Genomic DNA, 22,853 nt, shown 5'->3' with positions numbered 1-22,853 from the left:
GTGTCTGACATTGTGGCAGACAGATCTACCAAAAGATATCTGTCATCTCCCTTAAGCTGACTCAATTAAATGTTGGATTTGCAGTAGATTAAGAGTGTGCATGCAATTTGTTAGTGCATGTCAGGTGAAGTATGGTAGCTTGTTAAGCTATAACAATTAATTTGATTTAACAATTCAGTTAATAACAAGTCTTATGAGGAGCAGCTGAGGGAACTGGAGTTGTTCAGTCTGGAGAAGAGGAGGCTGAGAGGAGACCTCATCGCTCTCTACAATTACCTGAAAGGGGGTTGTGGTGAGGTTGATGTTGGTCTCTTCTCCCAAGTGACAAGTGATAGGATGAGAGGAAATGGCCACAAGTTGCGCCAGGGGAGGTTTAGACTGGGTATTAGGAAAAATGTCTTTACTGAGAGAGTGGTGAGACACTGGAATAAGCTGCCCAGGGAAGTGGTGGAGTCACCCTCACTGGAGGTGTTCAAGGAACGTGTGGACATGGCATTGTGGGACATGGTTTAATGGGCATGGTGGTGTTGGGTTGATGATTGGACTTAATGATCTTAAAGGTGTCTTCCAACCTTAGTGATTCTATGATTCTGTAATTTGTATGACGGAGTTCCCAAACGCTTACAGTCACCCTTGCTGCATTTAACTGTGGTACCTCTTAAATAGTGGTTGGAGTAAGGATTGGTTTACTCAGACTGTAATTACGGGGTGGCTGTTTGGTTTTTATTTGATGCTCCTATGCTACTTAACACTATTACTTTTTATGTTATAGCCAGAAACAATTGGTGCACTTTTCAATCTTAAAGACCTCTGGTTGGATGGAAACCAATTAGCTGAAATACCTCAGGTAAAGATGAACTCTACTGATACTGTTTTGAAGATGCTTTTAAAAGAAAATCTTTTCATTCATACCTGAAGGGACGTGATTTAAAATTGAATAGTTTTCTCAGTTCACTTTGCCTGGGTTTGGTTTTGGATGTGTAAGGATTTTCTCTTAATAAGTTCCTCTGCAAGGGATTGTACATGATATCATATGTTGTCAGACATTTTCTTTTAAACATTTTGGCAAAGGAATTGTTTCCTAATAAGCATGTTGTTCAATTTATAGGATGACACATCCTCTGTTTACAGTCCTGGCCCAGTGATCAGGGAGCCACTAGTTGGCTGAGCTAACCCTCACCTTTTGTATCTATCTAAATTTCAGTTTTGACAGTTTTGAGGATGAATCGCTGTTTTTTTGCGGTCATCTTCTTCCATTCAAATACAGTGTTTGGGGGAAGTACAATAATAGAACTGTTGCCATAAATAGAAATTTTGATTTATGCAGGCAAATCCCCCATCTGACATCAGTCATGGGATGAAGGGCCTTAGCATTTAAAGCTTACAGCACTCTAAATTCCCTTTCTTAAGAACTGTGATAACATGTGAGACGGTTTCTTTTCCCTCTTTTTCCTTTAAAGCCAAGTCCTCGTGCAGTTTGCTGTTATTTGCTGTATTGATCTCATTGTCAACAGTGTAACTTGGAAATCAGTTACAGTTTAGTGGGCTTTGTTGACTCTGTTGTTGTTGGCTTGGCCCAATAATTTTTTGAGTAGATGTAGTTAAACACTGATAATCATTCATAAACCGTCAAGTGTGACTTCAGCAACTGTTTTTATTGAAGCTGGCCATTATTGTGTATTTTGTATAATGTCCAAAAGATGAACTTGTAGGATAAAGGGTGCGCGCGCGTGTGTGTGTGTTTAATGAAATATCCTCTTGAAGCAAAGATGTCCAAAATAAAAGGACTGATCTTGTGAGTTAGGATCAAGGCTGTCACTGTAAGAAAATTTTGTATATGTAAAAGTAAAGGACACTTCTGCACCAGCCATTCTATTCTCCAAAAGATGATTTGGATGACTAAAAAGAGAACTATGCTAAAGTGTGTATAGGGGTATCTGTGTACATGGGGAATGGGAGGGTGCTCTGATTACTAATAGGGACAAAGGTATTTCTCTGTCAGACTTCTAAGCTAATTGGTGGATTACCATTGTAAAAAATTAAGTAATCATTGGTAATTGTAGGTGATGGCAGTATAACTTGGCAGTTCAAATATGCTTGCTAGAGCAACACTCCCAATTCTTACTTCTACATTTGTTGCAGTTGGGAGATGTAAAGATATGAAATCCCTAGATGTCATGGCATGTTGCTGTATCAGCCAGGAGAGACTAATCCTAATTTGCCTAGGGTTAATTGGGAGGGGCAGACTTTAATTATGTGGAGGTTGATAATCTGTAGTTCTGAAAAAACAACTTTGCAGTCTTTACTTGAGGAAAACTCCAGTTTTGGCTGGTGCTTGCCTGGGTGTGCTCAGCATACCTTGTCTGACTACTGAAGCCAGTCTTAACAGTTAGAATAAGAAACTGTGACTGAATCACTTGGTTGGTTTATCGTATGTAAAATGTAATTATTTACTTTTTTCTGCATTTAGAGGTCATACAAAGAATGGCCAATTTAGAGGTCATACAGAGAATTGTTTTTCTTCCTGGAATTTCATTGCAATGGTACATTTTTCAAATTGCTTTGTTACGTGTTTGAGCATGACTTAAATTTTTTGTCTTGTATCGCAGGAAGTAGGAAACCTGAAAAACCTGCTTTGTCTGGATGTTTCTGAAAATAAATTGGAATGCCTTCCTGAAGAAATTAGTGGTCTGACTTCTTTAACAGACTTGCTTGTTTCTCAGAATTTACTTCAGGTCTTACCTGATGGCATTGGTAAGTACAAGGTGAATGCTATCACACAGAACCATTTAATCCACCATAAATTGGATGTCGTTTGTTTTCAAATCTTTTGAAGTCTTTTTGTGCAAGAGATGAACTTGTCTCAGCTTTTTTTTTCTTTTTTTGCTTACTATTAATTTCGCATTTTAATTGTCTGCATAATGACTGCCTCATAATCCTTTTTTACCCCTGCAGTGTAGTTGTAACAAGTAGTCAGTGAGGCATTGTTTCTCTACGATGACTGGAGAGTTTCACGTTGCAAGAGCGTGTCTTCTCCTTGCCAGGATTCCCCCCCCTTCCCACCCCTAAAATGAAGGTGTAGGGGAAGGAGGACTTGTGAATGTGGTTTGACTGGGAATGTGGAAAAGAATGGACAGACCTTCCCCCTCCCTCCGTAAGCTATATGAGCCTAAGAAAAGAGAAGTGTTTTCCTAGAATTAAACTTGGGGGAGTGGGGTGACTGCTGTGAGTCCTACAGTTGGCTAGTGTGTGTTTGGTAGAGAGTTGTAGTAGCCCTCTCTGACCTGACCTGACCTGGTCAGTACAGTTGTTGTACATCAGAAATGGAGCTGTACCTTCTGAAAGGCTACAGCCTATGCAGCCTGCCAGAGGGGAGCTCATCTGTAACACCAGCTGGTGAACGCGAGGAGCTGCTGCTTCTCAAGAATCCTGTTAAATGGAGATCCTTTGCTGGGGAAGGCGATTGCAAAGCGCCAGGCCATTTCAGGCCAGGCCTAGTTTGCATGTGCGTTTTGTAACATTTTCTGGATGTAATTTTGTTACAAAGGCAAAAAAAAAAAAGCTACTTATGTGAATGTAGTAGTTTACTCGTGTTTGGAAAATTGGGTAGGGCTACAGTACTTATTCCTTTTGTTTTATACTGGAACTTCCTATGCGAAATGGAGAAAATCTGGTATTGTGGTTGAAGTGAACCTTGCTGGTCTCTGTGGAAGCTACTGGGAGGAGCTCAGCTGATGACCAAATTGTTGGTTGGATTGGTGGATCTGTAGAGCCCTCAAAGCAGGACTCTCACCAACACCAGCAGGTCAGGTCGGCTGTGGCCATGTCTCACCAAGTCTCTAAAACCCCTAACAGAGGTGGCTCCAGCACCCCCTGGGCAGCCTGTGTCAGTGCTGCACTACCTCCCAGTGAGGAGGCTTCTCCAGATGTCCAGCTGGGACCTTCCACGCTTCAATCTGTGGCCATTGCTGTCTTGTCTGCCACTGCAGAGAAGAGTTTGGCTCTGTCATCTCTGTAACTGCCCTTCAGGTAGTTGTGAGCTGTTCCTAGGTGCCTCCTTGGCTGCTTCTTTGCTGGAGTCAACAAAGCCAGCTCTCTCAGCCTCAGCTCACATGTGCCCTGGTCATCTTGATAGCTTTGTACTGGACCCCCATCAGCATCTCACTTGAACTGGGGGGGGAAAGACAGGACAGGACATGAAGTTGAGCATGATTTTATAGGCATGGTCTCACTGGTGCCAGGTAGATGGGATATAGTAACTTCCATTGATCTGCTGGCCGTAATTCTCCTAATGTGGTCCAGCCAGCGTTTACTTTATTTCTGATGAGAGCTTGCTGCTAGTTCATATACAGCCTTATGCCCACAATAGCCTCCAGGTCCTTTCCAGCAGGTTCTTGTACAGCCTGTTGCTTCTCAGCCTGTACTGGTGCACGGGTTTATTCTGCCCAGGTGCGGAGCTCTGCACTTCTCCTTGCTGAACCTCGGGTTTCTGTTTAGGTTGCTATCTTTCTGTGTATCAGCCGTCTCTTCGTGATTTAGCATCATCTGCAAATTTGACATTCTAGCCTGTTACAGCTGTTTTGGACCATGTGGGGATGGGCAGGGACGTGTCAGCAGCTAGTTATGTCTCCTGAATTCTCTGTCTTGGGCTCTGCCTGGGTCAGCTCTGCTTTACACCAAAGACCATTCTGGTACAAAGGAGCAGAACAAGGTGCACTTTCTGCTCTGAAATAGTATTTTGTCCTTCCTGGGGAGAAGACCTTCAAAGAAGTTTGATTTCTATTCTAAAAAATGAACTTGGGTTTCATGTCTGACTAACTGGGTTCTACATTAAGACAAAGAGACTTTGAGCCTGTTTGCGTTTGGGCTGTCACTTCAGTGCAAGCCTTTCTTACTGTGGCTGTGTAGGCATAGGTGATCCTCTGAACACTTCTTCATTAATAAACATTGTGTAATTGAGGAAAAAATAGATATTTTCTCCTGTTCATAGGCCTTTGGGTAGAAACATCCTTGACATTTACATGGGGTACCATTCAGATTGCAACTTTAATACAATTTAATATGCTTAAATATTGGATATAAATATTTATATTGAATAAGAATTCAGTGATATTATAAACTTGCAAAAATAGTGCAAGTGCCAAGTGAACCGGTGCTTGAATTCTTTTTTACCTGAAAAAAAAAAATTCATTGTGTTAGAGGATTTCTAAAAATTTTGCAGCAGTAAAATTTTCTGTAATTAAAGCAGATATCGGAGGATACTAAGCTAAACAAATGTGTTGTTCTTTCTGTCCAGGAAAATTGAGGAGGCTCTCCATTTTGAAGGTTGATCAGAACAAACTTATTCAACTAACGGATTCAATTGGAGACTGCGAAAGCCTTACTGAACTAGTTCTAACAGAAAACCAACTGCAGGTAAACATGGTCATGGCTGCTCAAATGGCTGGCAGTAATAAGGCCTGCTGCTAAGTGCTGAATCACTTAGCTCGTGAAGTTTCTCACCCTTGCTACTGCTAAGTAGTGAGTTTCCTTTAAATGCATCTTATTTCTTATCTGTTAAATGAATGCTGAAGATCAAGTTCTATGTAGTAACCATCTGCCCTTCCAAAGGCTTAAGCAGTTACATATTCACTCTTGAATCTTTCATGACCAGTAAGGGAATTGGAGCACGTGGAGTGCAGGTATCACTCACTTTGTTGTGTTTTTAATGAGGAGTTTGTGCCGTGTTGCTTTATTGCCAATTTTTACTGGGCATTATCTGGATCATACTTGCTGGAACTGCAAGGGAGTCTGCAACTGGTGGTATCCAAGCGCTGCAGAGCTGCTGTTGTACTGTTCCTTGCTCTGCTGATCTACTCCAGCCAGGTATTAAATATGATATGTGATCAATTAAAATAAAATTTCAGACTTCCTTTCATTAGGTGTTTCCTTCCATTATTTTGAAACTGCCTTCACATGACACTGACACTTGGAGAGCAGAAGTGTTTATAAAAATCTAGGTTTGAGCATTTCTTAAGTTAGGTTGGTGCTTGGTTGAGTTAGGAGCTTAAGTCTGTTGGAAACATGCCTCTCCAGGGTTCAGTTCATAGCACTTAAGTTAGAAGCTTGCATCTCAATTAGCTATTTAGGAAGCCTGAAGTTAGATTAACATGGACTTTCTGCATACGTGCTTCTGCACACAGCTGTTATGCGTCTATCATCTTAGTGCAGAGATAACTTCTTGGATCTCCTTTGGAAGGCCTGGTGGTAACGAGGGTTAACTACACTCTGATTCTGAAAAGGATCAGTCTATTAATTCTGTTAAATAAATTCTATTAAATTAAATAAATAATTATTAAATCTGTAAATAAGTCTATTAAGTCTATTAAAATTAATACTTTTTAAAGTGAGATAAGTTTTGTTCTGACTCTGTGAATTTACAAATTCTGTTTGCATATGACTTTGTTTTTGTTGGCACAGTCATTGCCGAAGAGCATTGGAAAACTAAAGAAGCTGAACAATTTGAATGCCGATAGAAACAAATTAACTTCTTTGCCCAAAGAGGTAAGTTTTGTGCAACTAACTTTCACAGATGTGATTATACAAACAGAAAACTCTTGATTTCAAATGCCTACAAGAAGTAGCAGGCAGCTTTGATCCACTGGGTATTCTTCCCAAACCGATCACAACCAGAAACTTGTCCATTAGATCTGAACAGCATAAATCTGAACAGCAGCTGTGGTGATTTGGTGCCTTGGAAGTGCAAAATGGCTTTGCAGTTGAACGAGAAGGCATGGATCTAATTAGCTTGTAACTAGAAATTCCCAGTGTGGGTGTCAGGTCCAGCACTATTGGAAGACTGGGAGTTCTTTTAAATATAAGGACCTGATGTGACCAAGGTCACTGACACCTCAAATCTTACACCTATGATCACTAGGGCTTCTTGTCTATTGTAACAGTATATGGAATGAAATGAGGCTAGAATTTCTGTTGTGAAACTAAATACAATGGAGGCTGTACAAGTTCAGTTCAGCAGTAAATTCTGGAAAGAGATCAGGGAAAGCAGCATCCTGGGATTGGAGCACGGGACTGTGAGTTGGTTCTGTTTGCACTACTGTTTCTCTGTAATTTTTGTCCAAGTAGTTCTCCCCCTTAATTTTCCTATCTGTTTCTAACATGTTGACTCTGAGGTTATAGCTTTTGTTCACCACTTTCAGTCGTTTCAGGAGCAGGTGGCAGCTGATGGATGGGAATTTAGAGGAGTATCAGCTCTGGCTAGTGAGCACACACTTTTGCTCAGGCCCACTTACTTACAGAGCTTGGACGGCTTGAGGAGGAGGTGTGAGAAGGAAGCAAAGTGGCTGGGAACCAGGAGATGGGGGAGAGCTGATGGTCTGAAGAGGAGGGATCAAGCAGGGGCAGAGGATGCTGCTGTGGCACTGGCAGTAACGATTCTGATGGCTGAGGTCTGAGCTGCCACAGGTTGGTCACCTAACCGAGGCTCCACGATAACCCTTGTTGGGCCTGTACAGATTGGCTTGTAAGTGTATGCTTCAGCAGGGAGGAAGGCGAGGGAGGGAAGAGAAGATGCGAGTACTGCAGCTCTTCTAGCAGGACAGTGTCTCCTCTGCAGAGGTGTTGCTGGTTCTGTACATAAAATTGTAGAGGGTGTACCCAGACAGGTTGCATAAATGCCAGCAAGAGGCAGGACCTTGGGAAGAAAACTGTGTTTCTGGGTTGGGATGTAATGTCAATTTTGATCTTGTGCTCATTCAACAGAAAATTTTCTATGTCTTTACAAGGAACTTAATTTAATACATTACACAGGTGTTCTACACTATCTGTACTTAGACTTGTACAATTTTGTGTCTAGTCCACTTTTAAGGAGAATTGCTCTGAGTTTGCTATAGTCTGTAAGGTTGATATGCTTTATTTCCAGATTGGCCATTAATAGCTTAGGTAGTGTATAAGCACTTTTCTTAGTTAATGAAGTTCACCATATTGGAGACGGTGCATGAGGGTGAACAGTGTGGCGTGGAAGGAGCAGGGACAGGAGCAGGTGAGAGGAGGAGGAGGCTCAGCTTCAAAAGCGGGTAAAGCAGGGTGAATATGGAGTATGTCTGTTTGGGGGAATAGCAGGGTCAAGGGCTCGGTGCAGAACAATAAAGGGATTGATGCTGAACAAGAAACTGGTGACTTGGAACCAGAAATGGGTTTCAGAGGTGGAAAGCGTTGCCCAGTCGATGAAGGAGTTGGGGATATTGAAGGGTGAAGTGAAGAACAAGAACTGTATGGAGAATATTAGTGCATATGAGAGAGACGGGAGGGGACACCTGAGCAAGGGGTGGGATAAAGTCAGGGATGAGTCTGTGTTTGGAGAAGGTGGGTGATGAGGAAATGGAAGGTGGTATCTGGAACGAGGTGAGCTGGGGAGTTGTAGAAAGTCTGGGAAATAGAGATGGGAGAGGATGGTTCCCAGGGAGCTTGGCAGAGAAACAGAGGAAACAGAGCTCCTTGGCATCCACTTCTTTGAAACAGAATTCTTGTTTCCTGTAAAGGTCTCCACACCTATGTATCTTTCTCATTAGAGGAAACACTGGGACATTACGTTCAGCATAAGATTTCCAGAATGTTTCATTAAAGTATGTTTTGCTCTGGAGATTTTAAAAATTCTTTTATTTTTTATTTTTAAAGGAAGGAAGTCCTTCTCCAGCTGGAGGGTCTTGTCCACCCTCTAGATTGGTGGATTTGAATTCCAAGCTGGTAATGGTAACAAATAGAAAAGCATAAACAACTGATGCAATGGTTCATCTCAAAAATACTGTTAATAGGCATGTATTGCAGAACCTATCGTCTAGCTAACGAGACTTTTCCGTTTCAGTTTTTCAAGTTTCAGTTTCAATTCCTTGTGCTTAGGCTGTGCAATAAAACACTTTTCTCTCAAAGTCTTTAGATTGCCTTCTAACAATGCTGAAATGCTAGTTTCAAAACCAGAAAGAAATCTACTCCACTCTGCTACTGTTTCCTCTCTTCCTGGAGCTGCATTTTCTTTTGTGTAGTATTTTTCTTAACCAGTAGCTTTTTGCTTTAAATCAAATGTGAACATTTCAGTAGTACAAGTGTTCTGGTTAAAATTCAGAGGAATTTAGTGAAAACTCACATTTCATAGTTCTGAAAGAAGAATGTTGTGCGTTAACAGAGTGCACAGGTATAACGAGTACTGTTTGCTGTTACGCAAAGCATCCACAGGAGCCGCTTCAGGGGTGCTGATAACGGCAAAGATCCCAATTCTAAGTTTCCCTTTGGATGGCAGGGAGGAACAATCTGGTGTCTTGGTGAAATGTTCAATTTCCATTTTCCTTTGCATCATTAATGACTTAGAAAAAAAAAATATGAAAAGCATTGGTAGAGCACTTAAGGAAAACTGAAAAATGCGTCACCCTTTTTCTGTCTGTTGGAAGGCTCTGCTTGACAGCGAGAAAGAGTACCATCTTTTCCATTTATTTTAATCTCAAACTGATTTACTAATATTTAAAGCCAGTCATGAACATCTGACAGCAGTCATTTTCAGGACCCCTGCCTGCTGTGCATTGCTTAAGATGTCTCCTGAGATAGTATGGCAAAGACTGGGGTCTCAAATCTTTGCACATCAATCAGTATTAGTACTTGTACACTGGTTCCCCCTTCGCAGAAGCAGAGTCAGATGCAGAAGTAGAGTATGCACTGCAGATATTCTTGCTTGGTATCTTCCTCTCTTTTCCTTTCCCTCTTTTCCTTCCTGCTTTCTGTCATTCTTTCTCTGCATTAGAGTGCTAGAACGGCTGTGCATTTGTGGTCTTCATCCTTATAAGAAATGGGTGTGGGACAGGCCTTTACTGGTTTCTGTTGGAGAGGGACAAAGACAAAGTCTGGTAACATGCGTATAGAAAAAATGGAACTCTCCTAGGGAGAAGAGTACATGTAACCAATATCTCATCTACCTGCTGTTGTCCCTGTCCTTCCCTCCAGAATTATTCCTGTAGGAAAGAGAGCTTTTATAGGTAGCATGGCAAAAATGATGTGCCTGCTCTAATATAACCTGGTGAGATAATCTAGGAGTTCTAGCTTTTTTGTTGTGGTGTGGGGTTTTTTGGTGGTTTGGGGTTTTTTTGTTTGTTTGTTGTTTTGTTTTCTTAGTAGTTTACTAGGATTGGATTTTGGGTTAACCTGTCAAACCATTACATTGCCAGATTGTTTCAATGCACACTTGTAAAACCAGTCTCTACCTTTTGGTGTAAGATTTCTTGACTTGGGATTATTGAGGAGCTTGTATGCAAATACTCCTTCAAATTTTCCTGGTTCAAAGGTTCTTCTCTATCTGGTGCCAATATATAAGGTAAAATGTGGAACAGCTGAATGTATGACCAAGATGTGACTCACTGACAGATTTCATCTTCAGTATCTCATCTTGCAGCTCGATCCCTTTCTCATTGAACTGAGTGGTGAAACAGACTTCAGCAAGAACCGAGAATGTCTAAACCTGTCCGTAGTTACAAATGTTTTTCCCCTTAAACTTGAAAGACCTGCCTGGTGACTCTTTGGTATTGAAATCCCACCCTGGCACTGGAACGCTGGTGAAACTGGTGTGTTGATTTTGGCACTTGCATAAATAACCTCCTTTGGAATGTTTTTCCAGTTCATGTGCTATTGTTAATGAGTCTGTACAACCTGCAGAGATCTGGTAATGTGTCCTTCCTGGCTCTGAGGTATATTGTGAGAATTATTCCTACAGTAGGTAAAACTGCAGGGTTTTTGGTTTTTTTGGCAATAACTGTGTTTTTTACGCTTTTTTTTCTTTTAAACAAGTTGGGGCTGCTTTGTTGTTTCTGGTTTTAACTTCCAATGTCCCGTCCCTTCCCTCATTTGTGTAAAAGTATGTGTGTCTCAAAGGGAAAAAAGGCACTAAGGAAAAATGCAGGAAAACTTGTCTTGAGTCAGAGGGCAGAGAAGCTCTCTTGCTGTGCTCCTCCCATGCTCTTCACCAGTGGTGCAGGGGGTGTTGAAGTGAGTTTGCCAAAGATTTTCCTAGCCAATTTAAAGTTGTTAATAACTGAATAATAGCTAATAATAGTGAATTGGGCAGTTTCTTCCACCTCTAAATGTATTCTGTGCTTGCAATTAAAGAATTAATCTATTGTGTCTGGGGCTAGGGAAAATTCTGACTTTATTTACTTTGAATCCAAACAAAATTTTGGTTATGACACCCTGGAAAAGATTTTACAACACAGTAGCAACTGTGTTTGAATTCCCAATGTATTTATCAGAGTTGTATAAACGTAGTGAGAATTCTTGATGTTGACAGCTGTATTGAGAGTTGAATAAGAGAGATGTGTCACTGGACTTCAGCTAACTGGGTTTACCTCCAGAAAGCTGCAAAGGTGTCATCAGCAAGAAAAATCAAAAGGCAACCACGAGATTATTGTAACAAAGAGCAGTAAAAGGCAGGTCATCAAAAATACAAAACTGATGCAGGTGTCAAAGCAACAGTCTGCAGTGGAGAAGAGGAGTCATTAGAAACATCAGCAGAGAAGTGATGTGATAAGACTTGCAGTTCTGGATGACTATTTAAGATGGACTAGCAGTGGGTATGTGGATGTCAAAAAAGCAGGAGGCTGAAGTGGTGAACGCTGGTCATGGTCAGAATGTAGAAGGGAGTTTCAGCAGCCAAGCTGACATCCTCCCTATGTATGCTCAAGTCTTAGTGCTTCTCCAGAACAAGGAAGCTGTTAGAAAGACGAGCCTCAGACTGAGAGAGAAGAGCAAAAAAAATCCTCCATAGGGGTAGAGTTTTGTGTGGAACCTAGAGGGGTCCTAGTGACACTCATCCTCTGAAGCAAGTCCACCTGAATGCAAATAAGCAGTTTTGTTCAGACTTTACAATACTGTAAAATCAGTGATCTCAAAAATAGCACTTCATAGTAATGATCATTTTCTGCCTGACTGATGTATGGGTTTTGGTTTTGTTTTTCCTCTAGGCTGACTGTTCTTTGGAGGTGGTATGATAAGACAAGTGAATAACCCTTAAGTTAAAGTTGCTAGAATGAAATAAATCTCAGGAGTATGACTTAGACATGCACAACTCAAATTTGACACCTTTTCCTTATGTCTAGCTCACTACAGAAGAATGTGAGGACTTCTTTAAGCCTCCAGTCTTTGGAACAGTTACTCATGTGCCTAGAACTAAGCACATGCTTGTCCCCATTAATTGAAGTCTGTGCTCGAAATGAACTGTGTGCTTCACTGTTAAATGGGCTTGTGGTCTCAACTGTGTACTTGGTGCCTATGCAGAGGTTTGGCAAAGCGTGTTGTAAGCATGTGATCAAACCCTTGGAAAGCATGGCTCTTTGTCAGTTAATGACTCTCAGCCAAACCAGCGATGTTCTGATACCATACTACTTCATGGTGGTCACAATGATGTTTTCCTTTCAGCATGCCATTTAGCGTGTGTACTTTGCCTCAGTGGTACCACTTCGTGTTTAGGTTTTCAAATGTCAGACCTGACCTCTTTCTGTACTGCTGGATGGGTATGATCTTTTTTTTGAAATGACAAAGATTTTAGTGGCTTTTTTTAACTGTTGGCTTGTCTTTTTTCTCTGTGATATCTCACCCGATGCTGCTTGTTAAATGCTGCTTGCATTTTCTAAAACCAGTTTCATAAGAAAAATTCAGCATCTCTCTGTTATGTCCCTCTACTACCCTATTTAAAAAAAAAAAAGGTCTTCACTACCTCTGAATGAAACAAAACCTTTGAAGAATTGCCTATTGACTGATAGAGCAAAGTTAAAATAACTGAAGTTAAAGTGACTTAGGAGTTCTAACCCTCTTTGGCAGTAGAAGAATGTATGTTCTGTTTCCATTTGTTGGCATGCACTTGTCCAGTATGGATAAAGAAAAATAAATTGAACATCTCTTGTATTTTCTTAATTGTTAGCCGCTTGGAAAATTATGGGTCAGGTAAATTGATAACCCTGTAAGTATTCTTCAGTCCACAGTTCTACTGTTACCTTTCATTAAACTGCTTTAAATGCATGATGACTCAGGCCGGCCAGTTCCACTGCTGCATTTTTCCATTGTCAAAAGTATAGAAGTTTTGCTCTCATCAGGGCTGCATGGCTTTACTTTGTTTGTTTGGCTAACCTGTTTGGATCTCCATGCTCCAAGACTGAATAACGCAAACTTCATTCATGGACAAACGAACACTTTGTGTACACTTAGGGCATCACTTGCCAGCTCATCAACATTCACTAATTGTATCTTGCTTTTCACAGCTCCTCATGTTAGATACACCAATTAGACACTTAGTGTGTGTGTGTGTGTATATATATTAATTTTTTTTCTATATGGCACTGTATGCTATGAATGTGTCAAGGCACATTATTTAAGAATCTATACACGCTTTAAAATGAAGAGTAGAATTATTGCACTAAGAAATGTTTGCTCGCGATTTGAGCACTGGTTTCTAACGGTTTTGATTCACGAGCTAAAATGGCTAACAAGGTTGCTGCTCCTAGCATACAGGCAGGGCCGGGAAAGCTGGTACTCTTGTGAAATAGCTGCATCTTAGAGTGCAGTGATTTGAGGGAAACCATCCCAGATATTGTTTTGTCAAGAGGCTGTTGTGCTGTAACTTTGCGCTGTAAATAGCTTGTGAATCAGAAGCCTTGAGCACTTGATCGCTGCTTTCTTCCATTAAAATGTATCTGTGACACAGAGGAAGGTGAGTGGGGTATAAATAGTCCATTTGTTTGTTTTATTTTCTAAGGGGCAGTTGCATCCTTTTTAAAATGGCTTTTTCCTTGGTAAATAGTGTAGGTTAAATCGACATGATTTTTACTTTGACTAGTGGAAAAGCTTTTGTAGTATTTGTAATCTCAAACTTGGGTTTGGACTGAATTGTGGATTTTGCAAAGACAGAACTGACAGTTAACTAGAACACATAAATAATTTCAACTCAGATTTGGGAAATCCTCACCAAGGTGTAGTGACATCTTGGCTATATTGTGACAGAAGAACCTTCTTACACGTGTGTGACTACAGAAGTTCTCTCATTTTTGAACTAAGATCTTCCAGTAGGTTTGCTGTCTTTAGTTAGGTTCTAAGTCTGCTTAACTTGAAAACTTCAAAGGGCATTGGGATATTTTGCCTCTAATACTTGGAGTAAGAGAAGAAATGTATTTTTTTTTTCCCTTCCCATGGTGAGTTTTCAAACTGGCAAACAAACAGCAGTGCTTTTTGAAGCTCCATATGATAAGTAAACAAAGGTAAGTTTCCTTTGTGAATAGGAACAAAGAGTTCCTTGAAGCAGCTTTCAAGTTGCTAAAACTAATAATCTCGATGTTTATAGGAGTTGTAATTGCCATCTGGAACAAAAAAGTGGAATGTATTTTTTTTTTTTTAAACCAAATGTAGGGGGTTTATTTTTCTGAAAACATGTACCTTTGATGCAAAATATCAATATTTTAAATATTAAGGGTAAAACTGAAAAATCCCATCTCTTGCACCTGAAAATTAGCTTGGGAATGCAGATGCTTACATTTGGATAAATTCGTAGAGACAGAAGATACTAGATTGAATTGGCCAGTTCATATGAGAATCATCTTTAAATTAGATGCTTCTAATAAAACAAAGCATCAAAGATGTTACTCATAAAGTCTTCTACTTTTTGTGAACTCTTCATTACTCTTTGCAGACTCAATAAATGTTGGGAGTTTATTTCTGTTTATTTAGCATTTTGCCTTACCTAAAGCCCCATTGCACTTCCTTGTATCTAAAGTTACCGTGACAAAAGAAAGAATTAATGTAAAACATAGAGCTAGAAAAAGTTGAAAGTTAAAGCTAGTATTTTTTGTGAGTGTTGTCTACAAAGTGACATCCATATGGTTACTGATCGCTTCCTGGCTTGGAAGGCTCTAAAAGGTAGGTAGAACTCAACCTATTTGTAAAGATACATGTTATTTGCAGATATAGCTGTTCAAGAAACTGCTGCAACAGTCTCGCTTCAGGTCCAGGCTTCTTTTAAGCTGACACTTGTTTGCAGTCTGTATCTCTGGGTGAAGTCTCTGGTAGGCCTTGTAGCTTGAATGCACTATGACACATTACGTGACCTGTACTGCATGCCTTTGTTTATATTACCGTACTGCAACAAAACCAGACTTTTTTTTTTTTTCTCTCGTTTCTAATATAGATTGGGGGGTGCTGCAGTCTTAACGTCTTTTCTGTACGTGACAACAGATTATCTCGAATTCCCTCTGAAATTTCACAAGCCACTGAACTTCATGTCCTGGATGTTGCTGGAAACAGGTAAGAGATTTTTGTATTGTCACGTTCTTTTGCTGGATTTACTTAATTCTTTCTAACAACAAAAGATATTACGTCTAAGAATGAAGTAACAAAAAAACAGTTATGACTTTTGTGTTAGTGTTACTGTTGAAATTGTCACAGTAGTCTTCCCCCTTGGCCCAAAGCAGCATAAATTGTGTGTTGTCATGAGTATGTTTTCTGGGTTGCTTTGACCCTGAGGAAAAGATAGGATTAAAAAAACCCCCAAAACTCTGGATTTGTATACTTCTGAATCAAAACTGAGAATGTAGGCAATTTGGTAAAGCTTCAGCTGCAACTACCAGCCTTAATGTCAAGTAACACTAATATTGAGTGTTTTAGAGATATGCTGCAAGTAACAAATAATGCCACTTTGACCTTGCAGCTTCTCATGCCTTCTGGTGTATATATAAGGCTCCAGAGCAGAAGCAGCTGTCTGCTTTCCAGGGCGTTTTTCCGCAGTAGAAAAAGCTCAGCATTGTTATCTGTTATTCACAGCTACAGAGAATTATGATATAAAGTTAAGCTGTAGATTCTTTTTAAAGGAATGGAGTAGTTGGAGTAGATGACTACTGCAGTGCCTTCTATTAGAGGCATTAATCTCAATCCTGTTTATTCCAACTCAGGGATATATACTTATGAGTTGACTTCATGACCAGCTATTAAATCTCCTAGAGATTGCACTGACTTTTTTACTTCTGTTTTTTGAACTAGGCTGACGTATCTTCCTCTCTCACTGACTACCTTAAAGCTGAAGGCTTTGTGGTTGTCTGATAACCAGTCCCAACCTTTGCTGACGTTTCAGACTGACGCAGACCCTGAAACAGGAGAAAAGATTTTAACATGTGTATTACTTCCTCAAATGCCTTCTGAGCCTGGTTGCCAAGGTAAGTGCCTAGAGTCAGTTTTTCATTACGTATAGAAGTACTTCTTTGTTTACTGTGTTGTGTGTTCCATAAGGGTTTGTAAAACATGCATAATGAGCAAAGTAGCAAAGTTCTGGTTGAATTTTCACTTTTAAACTTTTCTTTTTGTTTGTTTGGTTTTTTTGTAATCATACTAGTTCTCAGAAGACTTGAAAAACATGACTGTGAGTGTTATTGAAAAAACAATGACACCAGCTACAATAAATAAAATACAGACCTGGAGGAAGAAGACTTAATCATATCATTATTCTGAGGCTTGCCAGTGGGCCAAGTAGTGGTGTTCATATTTGTGTACATTGATTATGCATCTTAAATACATATATATGTAGTGAAAATTGGTGGCTTTCCAACTACACTCTTTACCAGAAAAATAATTGCATAGCCAGTAATAAGCAGTAGATATTTTGCTTTTTAGCAAGCTGATTTTCTTTCAAGCAAAGATTCTGTACAGTAACATTATATTCTTCACCAAGTGTAGAATTGCAGTATAAATTGCTTTTACCTTTTGTGCTGAAACTTGCGTCTGGGTCAGGTGGAACCATAAACTATTTTTCACTGTTGGCTGGCTTGCTGCTCCAGTAACTTCTGGATTTTTTTTTTTTTTTGTCCTCAAGCTTTTATAGCGATATGTGAACATTCAAGGGGATTCATTTGAGCTAAGATTTAAATTTTTGCTGTAATCACTGGAGAGTAATTGATTCCATCCAAGAACAGACTTTTAAAAGAAACCATGTGGATTCTTCTCAACTGAGTACAAAGGGGGCCTGAGGAGAAAAGCTCAATTGTAGATATCTGTATTGTAGATACCCAAACTTACCTAGATTAATATTTCAATACTATGCAGCTGGAGCAAATAAAAAAGCATTAAAGCAGTAGAAGTGTAGAAATGGCTCTGGATTTTAAGAATACAAATAGCATTAAGAGTTAAAATAAGTAAACGAATTAACCCCTTTAGATTTAGAGAAGATTAAGCTAGCTCAAGAAGAGTAACTGAGGTAGTTTGACTTTCCCTAAAGGCCTCAGTACTAGAAATTAGATTTCTTTCTCTCCAAATGAATCTCATGGCTTCAAGGGTAGAAGGCTTGGAATTAATATTGTTGAACGTGTATGTCTAGCAATATTAAAAGGATGAGGTCAGTAAAAGCAATGATTCTGTGTTATGGAATGCCATTTAGGGAACTGGCTAATGTCAGATGGCAGCCATGATCCAGAAGAAAAGCATGTATAGTGGCAAGTATATTAAATTATATAATCAGTTCTCTAAAATTGCCATAAACCTGAAACAGTCCAAGTACAGAAATTTCTTATTTATACAGAAACCATTTATTGTGTGTACTTGATAGCAGAAAATTAATGCAAGTTCTGTTTTCTATCACAAAAATAGAAATAGCAAATTGTAAACCTCAGATGAGCAATTGGTTGGATATTGCAGTTCTTAACAATATAGCATGTTGATGTTTTAGATGTGCTGTGAATCTTTAGTTACATTTTGCTGTTGTGACAGATAACCTACCACGATGTGGTGCACTGGAGAGTTTGGTAAATGAAATGTCAGATGAAACATGGAATGAGCGGGCAGTGAATAGAGTCAGTGCAATTCGCTTCTTAGAAGATGAAAAAGATGAAGAGGATAATGAAATGGTATGTTTTCCAAACCTTCAGATACCTTCAAACACTGCGACTTTAACGCAAAAGTGTAAAAAGTATCTGAGCTCTCTTGCTGTAAATATTTCAGCTGTGGCTGCATGCTTTTTGCGTATGTTTGTAGCAGAGACTGTTCATGTTGACTGCCAAAACTTGTCATATTGACTTAAAATGCCTTTTTTTTTTTTTTTTTTTCTGCTTTGAATATAACTTTTATGTTCTGATGCAGGACAGTCAGTGTTTTGCTTTGTTTTGCTTTGTTTTCCTTTGTCTGCTCAGAATGTTTTCTTTCCAGAAACAGGACAGCATCTTTCTCTGCATCTGTGAAGCTTTACTGCCTGAAAGTATATAGGGCCTAATTTAGGATTCCAGCACTCTGGCATGTGTCTCCATTAAGTTTGCCATTGTTTGTCTCTCTAATTTCTATTTCCAATCTCTCTCTTTCTCTCTCTCTTTATTTCTTCCTTTTTTTTTTTCCTCCATCATTTGCACTGAAACAACCATAGTGTCCATAAACAGCAAGAAAGTTGCTCATTAGTTTCCCACTTAAACAAAGGATGTGGGAACATCTGTCACTGTACTTATAAGACCTCTCCATTAAGTTGGGCTCTGCATGTCTTGAAGATCAAAATGCAATGTGATCCTTAGCTTTGCTAACTTTCATTAACAATTAAAACTCTTTGTAAAGAGTAAGACTGCTTCAATCAGATTTTGAGCGTGCTTCTCTGATGCTCTAAAAACTTGCTGGTGGTCCTTATTAGAGCTCAGCTTGAGATACTTCAGGGCACTGTCTGGATTGTAGCACGTGAGAAACATGGTCTTACATTAAAAAGTGACTATAAAAATTCCTAGTTAGTAGGGTCATGAACATTTAAGTTTTCAAGTAAGGTGGTTGCTTAATCCAAAGCAGCAGAAACTAAATGTCTCTGGCAAGTATGGGTTGTGTACTGACTGATAAGGGAGTTCAGAATGATGCTTCTTAAAAACTGTGCCAACCCGAGAATGTCCATACGGTAACGAGGGCTCAGGTGTTAATGATAACTGCTGTCAGTCATAGTACAGTCTGACTTGAGGCAAGAACCTTTTTAGGGGAAAAAGAAGTTTATGATCTTACTGGGGAGGAGGAAGGGTGAATTTCCAAAGCAGTCTTGGCCAGTTCACCCATTTATGGGTCATCAGTTCTGCTGTAATCTGCGCAGTTTACATGTGCACCACTGAAAAGTAATTGCATGTATCTATGTATTATACTGATACATATTTGTGCAATTATTCTTGGTGTTCTATTGGTCTCTAATCTGGATGCTAACTGGGGTTTTCATAAATTTTGTTTTCCTTGTAAAGGTTTCAGCACAATGATGTTAGATGTTCTTGTGTCTCAGGTGGGAGAGAAATGCTCCCTCTTCTTCCTTTCAAGATACTTGTTCTCAATTGACAAGAGAACCAAACTGTGTGGTGGGGCTAGAAGGCATACAGAGCTCTGCACAAAGTTGTATTTGACACTGTAAAGAGATCTTGTGGGATTCTTTCAAACCCAGCTGAATGTTTTTTGTTTGAAATGTGATCTTAAATCACTTGGATGTTTTTTGGGGAAAACAAAAAAATTTCTCAACTATATTTACGAAAGAATCTTCACTTCATAACTTGTAATTGTACTTTGCTTGAGTGCCTTTCAGATTAGTAGGTCAAGAGAGGAAAAAATTTGCTCCTAGACAGTTCTTAAAACCTCTTTCACTGTCTTCATAAGCAAGCAGCTATGAAAATAATGTTCAACATAGAGCATTGTAGTTTGAAAAGGAAAAGGGGGGGAAAAAAAGAAAAAAAATCGATACCTAGTATTTGGTATGTGAATGCTAAAGCCTTGAAAGTGTATGTTGTTTTTCAAAGAGACAAAGGCAAAACCACTTATTGCGCTGTTTATTTTTAGAGAACACTTCTAAGGCGAGCCACTCCACACCCTGGAGAATTAAAGAACATGAAAAAGACAGTGGAGAATTTACGGAATGATATGAATGCTGCTAAAGGACTGGATTCAAACAAAAACGAGGTCAATAATGCCATTGACAGAGTGACCACTTCTGTGTAGAGTTTCATCTCCAGGTTTTACCTCCTGTGTCTTCCCCTGCTGTTGACATGTTCCTGTCGTCTTCTGGGATCTCACTGAGCCCCTTTTTGTTTTTAACCAGAACCTGATTCGTCATCTCCATATATGTGAAAAGTGCTGCCCACTGGAAGAAAGTGCCTTATTTCATCCAGGCAGTGAACCAATAATTTCCAAATTGATATTGTAATTTTAATAGTGCTAGGCTTTTTTAAGTATAATACACTACTGTATGCAGAATACAATATTTTTGTCTTAAACACAGGGGAAATAATGCTTTCCTTTTCCAGAGTGCTGGGATATCTTTTTCCCAGTGGCTGGATGTGCTGGTGAGAAATATAGTTTTGTGGAAAATTGATACACTTTTTTATTTTTTGGCAGCTCAGATGATGTAAATTTTAAATTTTTGTATAGGACTTTCATAACAAAATGATGTATTTCATTTTTAAGAGAAAATTTATCTTGAGCGGTACATATTTTGGTATTTGTGGATGAGAACAAGTTTCATGGACAACTGTATTCATTTGTTTGTACCACCCATTGTGCCTTATGGTGTCTTGTATGTTATATTAGTCTTAAATATAGCAATTCTTGAGGAAAGTGAGCAGATTTTAAACTTGGTCTCCTGTTTTAGATATGTTTTTCTTTTCGGACAGTAATTTGTTGGGATTTTTTCAGCAGAGAACTTATGTTTATATCATGGGATTTTAGGTCGTAAAGCACAAATGTTAGTTTTGTTGTAAACAGAATTAAGATTAAAATGACCAAACTGCTATTGTTTATTACATAATGCACTCACACTTTAACTTAGTTGTAATGAAACATCTTGTTTTGGATGCCGTGTTGCATTGCAGTCACTAGAAATTCATGCTTCCGTTGTTTTCTTTTTTTTTTTTTAAATGTGCCATCTGTAAAATAACTTGAAAAACAGCACGATAGACTTTCAGAAGCACAGTATGAAACTACTTTTATGTATTACACAAGAAAGCATGATTCTTTAAAGTGCTTTGGTGGTTTTATATAAATATATAAAACCATAATAAAAAAAAAATCTTTAAAAGCTTCAGTAGATTTATTGTATCATTAAAATAGCAATTAAAGTGTGTATGAATTAATATTGGAATTTACTATCATTGTTACTGTGTTGCACTTCCAGTGGACCAATGCTGATTTCAAGGTCTTATTAAATCTGTGGGTTCTGGTTTGTTTATAAACGTAAGTATTAACCAAGTTGAATTCAGTAAATAACAATTTTGCAAAATGCTGATAAAGCCTGTTTTTTGCTGTCTCTGGGTTCTGTATGTGCCATGAGCTAAAAAGGCCACTAACTTGTTCAGCGCAGGGACTTGAGCAGTCTGAGTTCAGAGCAAAGATTTGACATATTTAGTGTGAGCTAATGCAATGAACCCAAATTTCAACAAAATGAAAGACCCAGCACTTTGTGTATGGCTGACCACATCCCTTCTTCTGCTGAACATTTCTTCCAGTAAGCGTTGGTTGTATGAGGGTTTCTGGGAGAAGATGGGAAGGGAGGAGATCAGGGAGTCATAATAACTTCTGTGTTAAAATTAATAACTGCAATATTTGATAATTTTTGTAATTTAACTTTTTAAATTTTGATTTGAAGCTTTTACAAAAGGCACTTGCTTTCTTTTTTATATTGGACAAGTAGGTATTGCAAGCCATCTCCAAATATTCAAATGTAACCTGGCAAAATACATTAATTTTTATGATTTCTTCTCATTCCAAAGATTCCTCATTTAAGTTTTGAGGCATGGTCTCTTTGCTGGAGCTGCTGCAGGTTGATAGGAGTTAGGTTAGTTCAGGGGTAGTGCAACTTCATTCTTCCCAGGCAGAGCTCTGCCTGTTGTTCTTGGTAAGCTGCTGTTAAAATAAAACCAGAAAGAAAATGAGGTTTTGGTACTGTTGACTCCAACCTTGGCTAGAATTTTTTGACGCAGCAAAAGTTTAAAAATGTAGGAAACTGTACCCAGAGTGCAAGTAAACCTCAGTAAACCCATTTGAGATGAAAATGAGTTCCTAAAAAAGACAGAGCAAAGCCAAAGGCAGCATGACACTGTGCTCTGTGATGACAGTTTTTCATTTGGAGGCTGTGGTTTGTCTTGTTTTTAGCATCTGCTCCAGGTCTGCTCCAGATACAAACAAGTGAGCTCCATCAGCTAGATGAAATGAATGTGTAAAGCCTGGATTTGGGCCTTGCCTAACATGCCACCAGATGAAAATAATTAACTGCCTGTGTGCACTCACTCCCTCCTGCTGAAGTCAGAACCAGACGTAAACCTTGTTACAGCTCTGCGATAAGTGCTTTGTCACTAGGCACTTGCTTCTTGTACACTCCAGCAGGCTTGCGGAGGCTGCACCGCAGCCCAGAAACTAGCCAGAAGACAGGCACTACTTGCTGCCTTGGCCTTGACATGAATTAACTGCTCAGCAATCAATTTATTTTTTTTTTAAATAGTGGAATGAATATTTGTTTTGGTTTCTCTGGCTACAGAGAAACGCGTGATCCAGGCTTGTTGCCTTCATTTGGGACAGTTTCACGTTCCTACACCCTAGGCTGGCTACTATCGTCTCCCTGTGGTCATCTCAGCCAAAGACAGGTGGTATGAATTGCTTATTGAAGGTGTTTGCCTCCATTCATTTGTAAAAGAAACTAAACTGAGCTCAGAATAGAATCCAACTTGAGGAGAGGTTAGAGGAGCTGAAGTCCATCATCAGACCATCCTGCCACTATCCCCGAAGGAGTGTCGGTGTTCCTTGCTTTCACTGCCATCTGTCTTCACTTTGTGAATCTCTGTAATCGAAGTCTGGATTTTCCTTATGGTTTT

At 39.3% G+C, this 22,853-nt stretch overlaps 1 protein-coding gene across 1 annotated transcript in view; it reads left to right on the top strand.

Moving 5' to 3' along the window:
* The window catches only part of LRRC1 (leucine rich repeat containing 1), a 71,442-nt gene extending 51,065 nt beyond the window's left edge, over window positions 1-20,377 (top strand). The window contains exons 7-14 of the mRNA XM_059834428.1: window positions 773-847; window positions 2,610-2,754; window positions 5,297-5,415; window positions 6,460-6,543; window positions 15,203-15,318; window positions 16,051-16,223; window positions 17,767-17,903; window positions 19,831-20,377. Of these exons, the coding sequence (XP_059690411.1) occupies window positions 773-847; window positions 2,610-2,754; window positions 5,297-5,415; window positions 6,460-6,543; window positions 15,203-15,318; window positions 16,051-16,223; window positions 17,767-17,903; window positions 19,831-19,989 (1,008 nt within the window). The 3' untranslated portion in view covers window positions 19,990-20,377. The remainder of the gene's footprint in view (window positions 1-772; window positions 848-2,609; window positions 2,755-5,296; window positions 5,416-6,459; window positions 6,544-15,202; window positions 15,319-16,050; window positions 16,224-17,766; window positions 17,904-19,830) is intronic.
* The last annotated feature ends 2,476 nt before the right edge of the window (window positions 20,378-22,853 follow it).

This window comes from Gavia stellata, chromosome 2, assembly GCF_030936135.1.
Source record: "Gavia stellata isolate bGavSte3 chromosome 2, bGavSte3.hap2, whole genome shotgun sequence".
Classification (NCBI taxonomy): Eukaryota; Metazoa; Chordata; class Aves; order Gaviiformes; family Gaviidae; genus Gavia; species Gavia stellata.
This window is presented reverse-complemented; position numbering and strand designations above follow the sequence as displayed.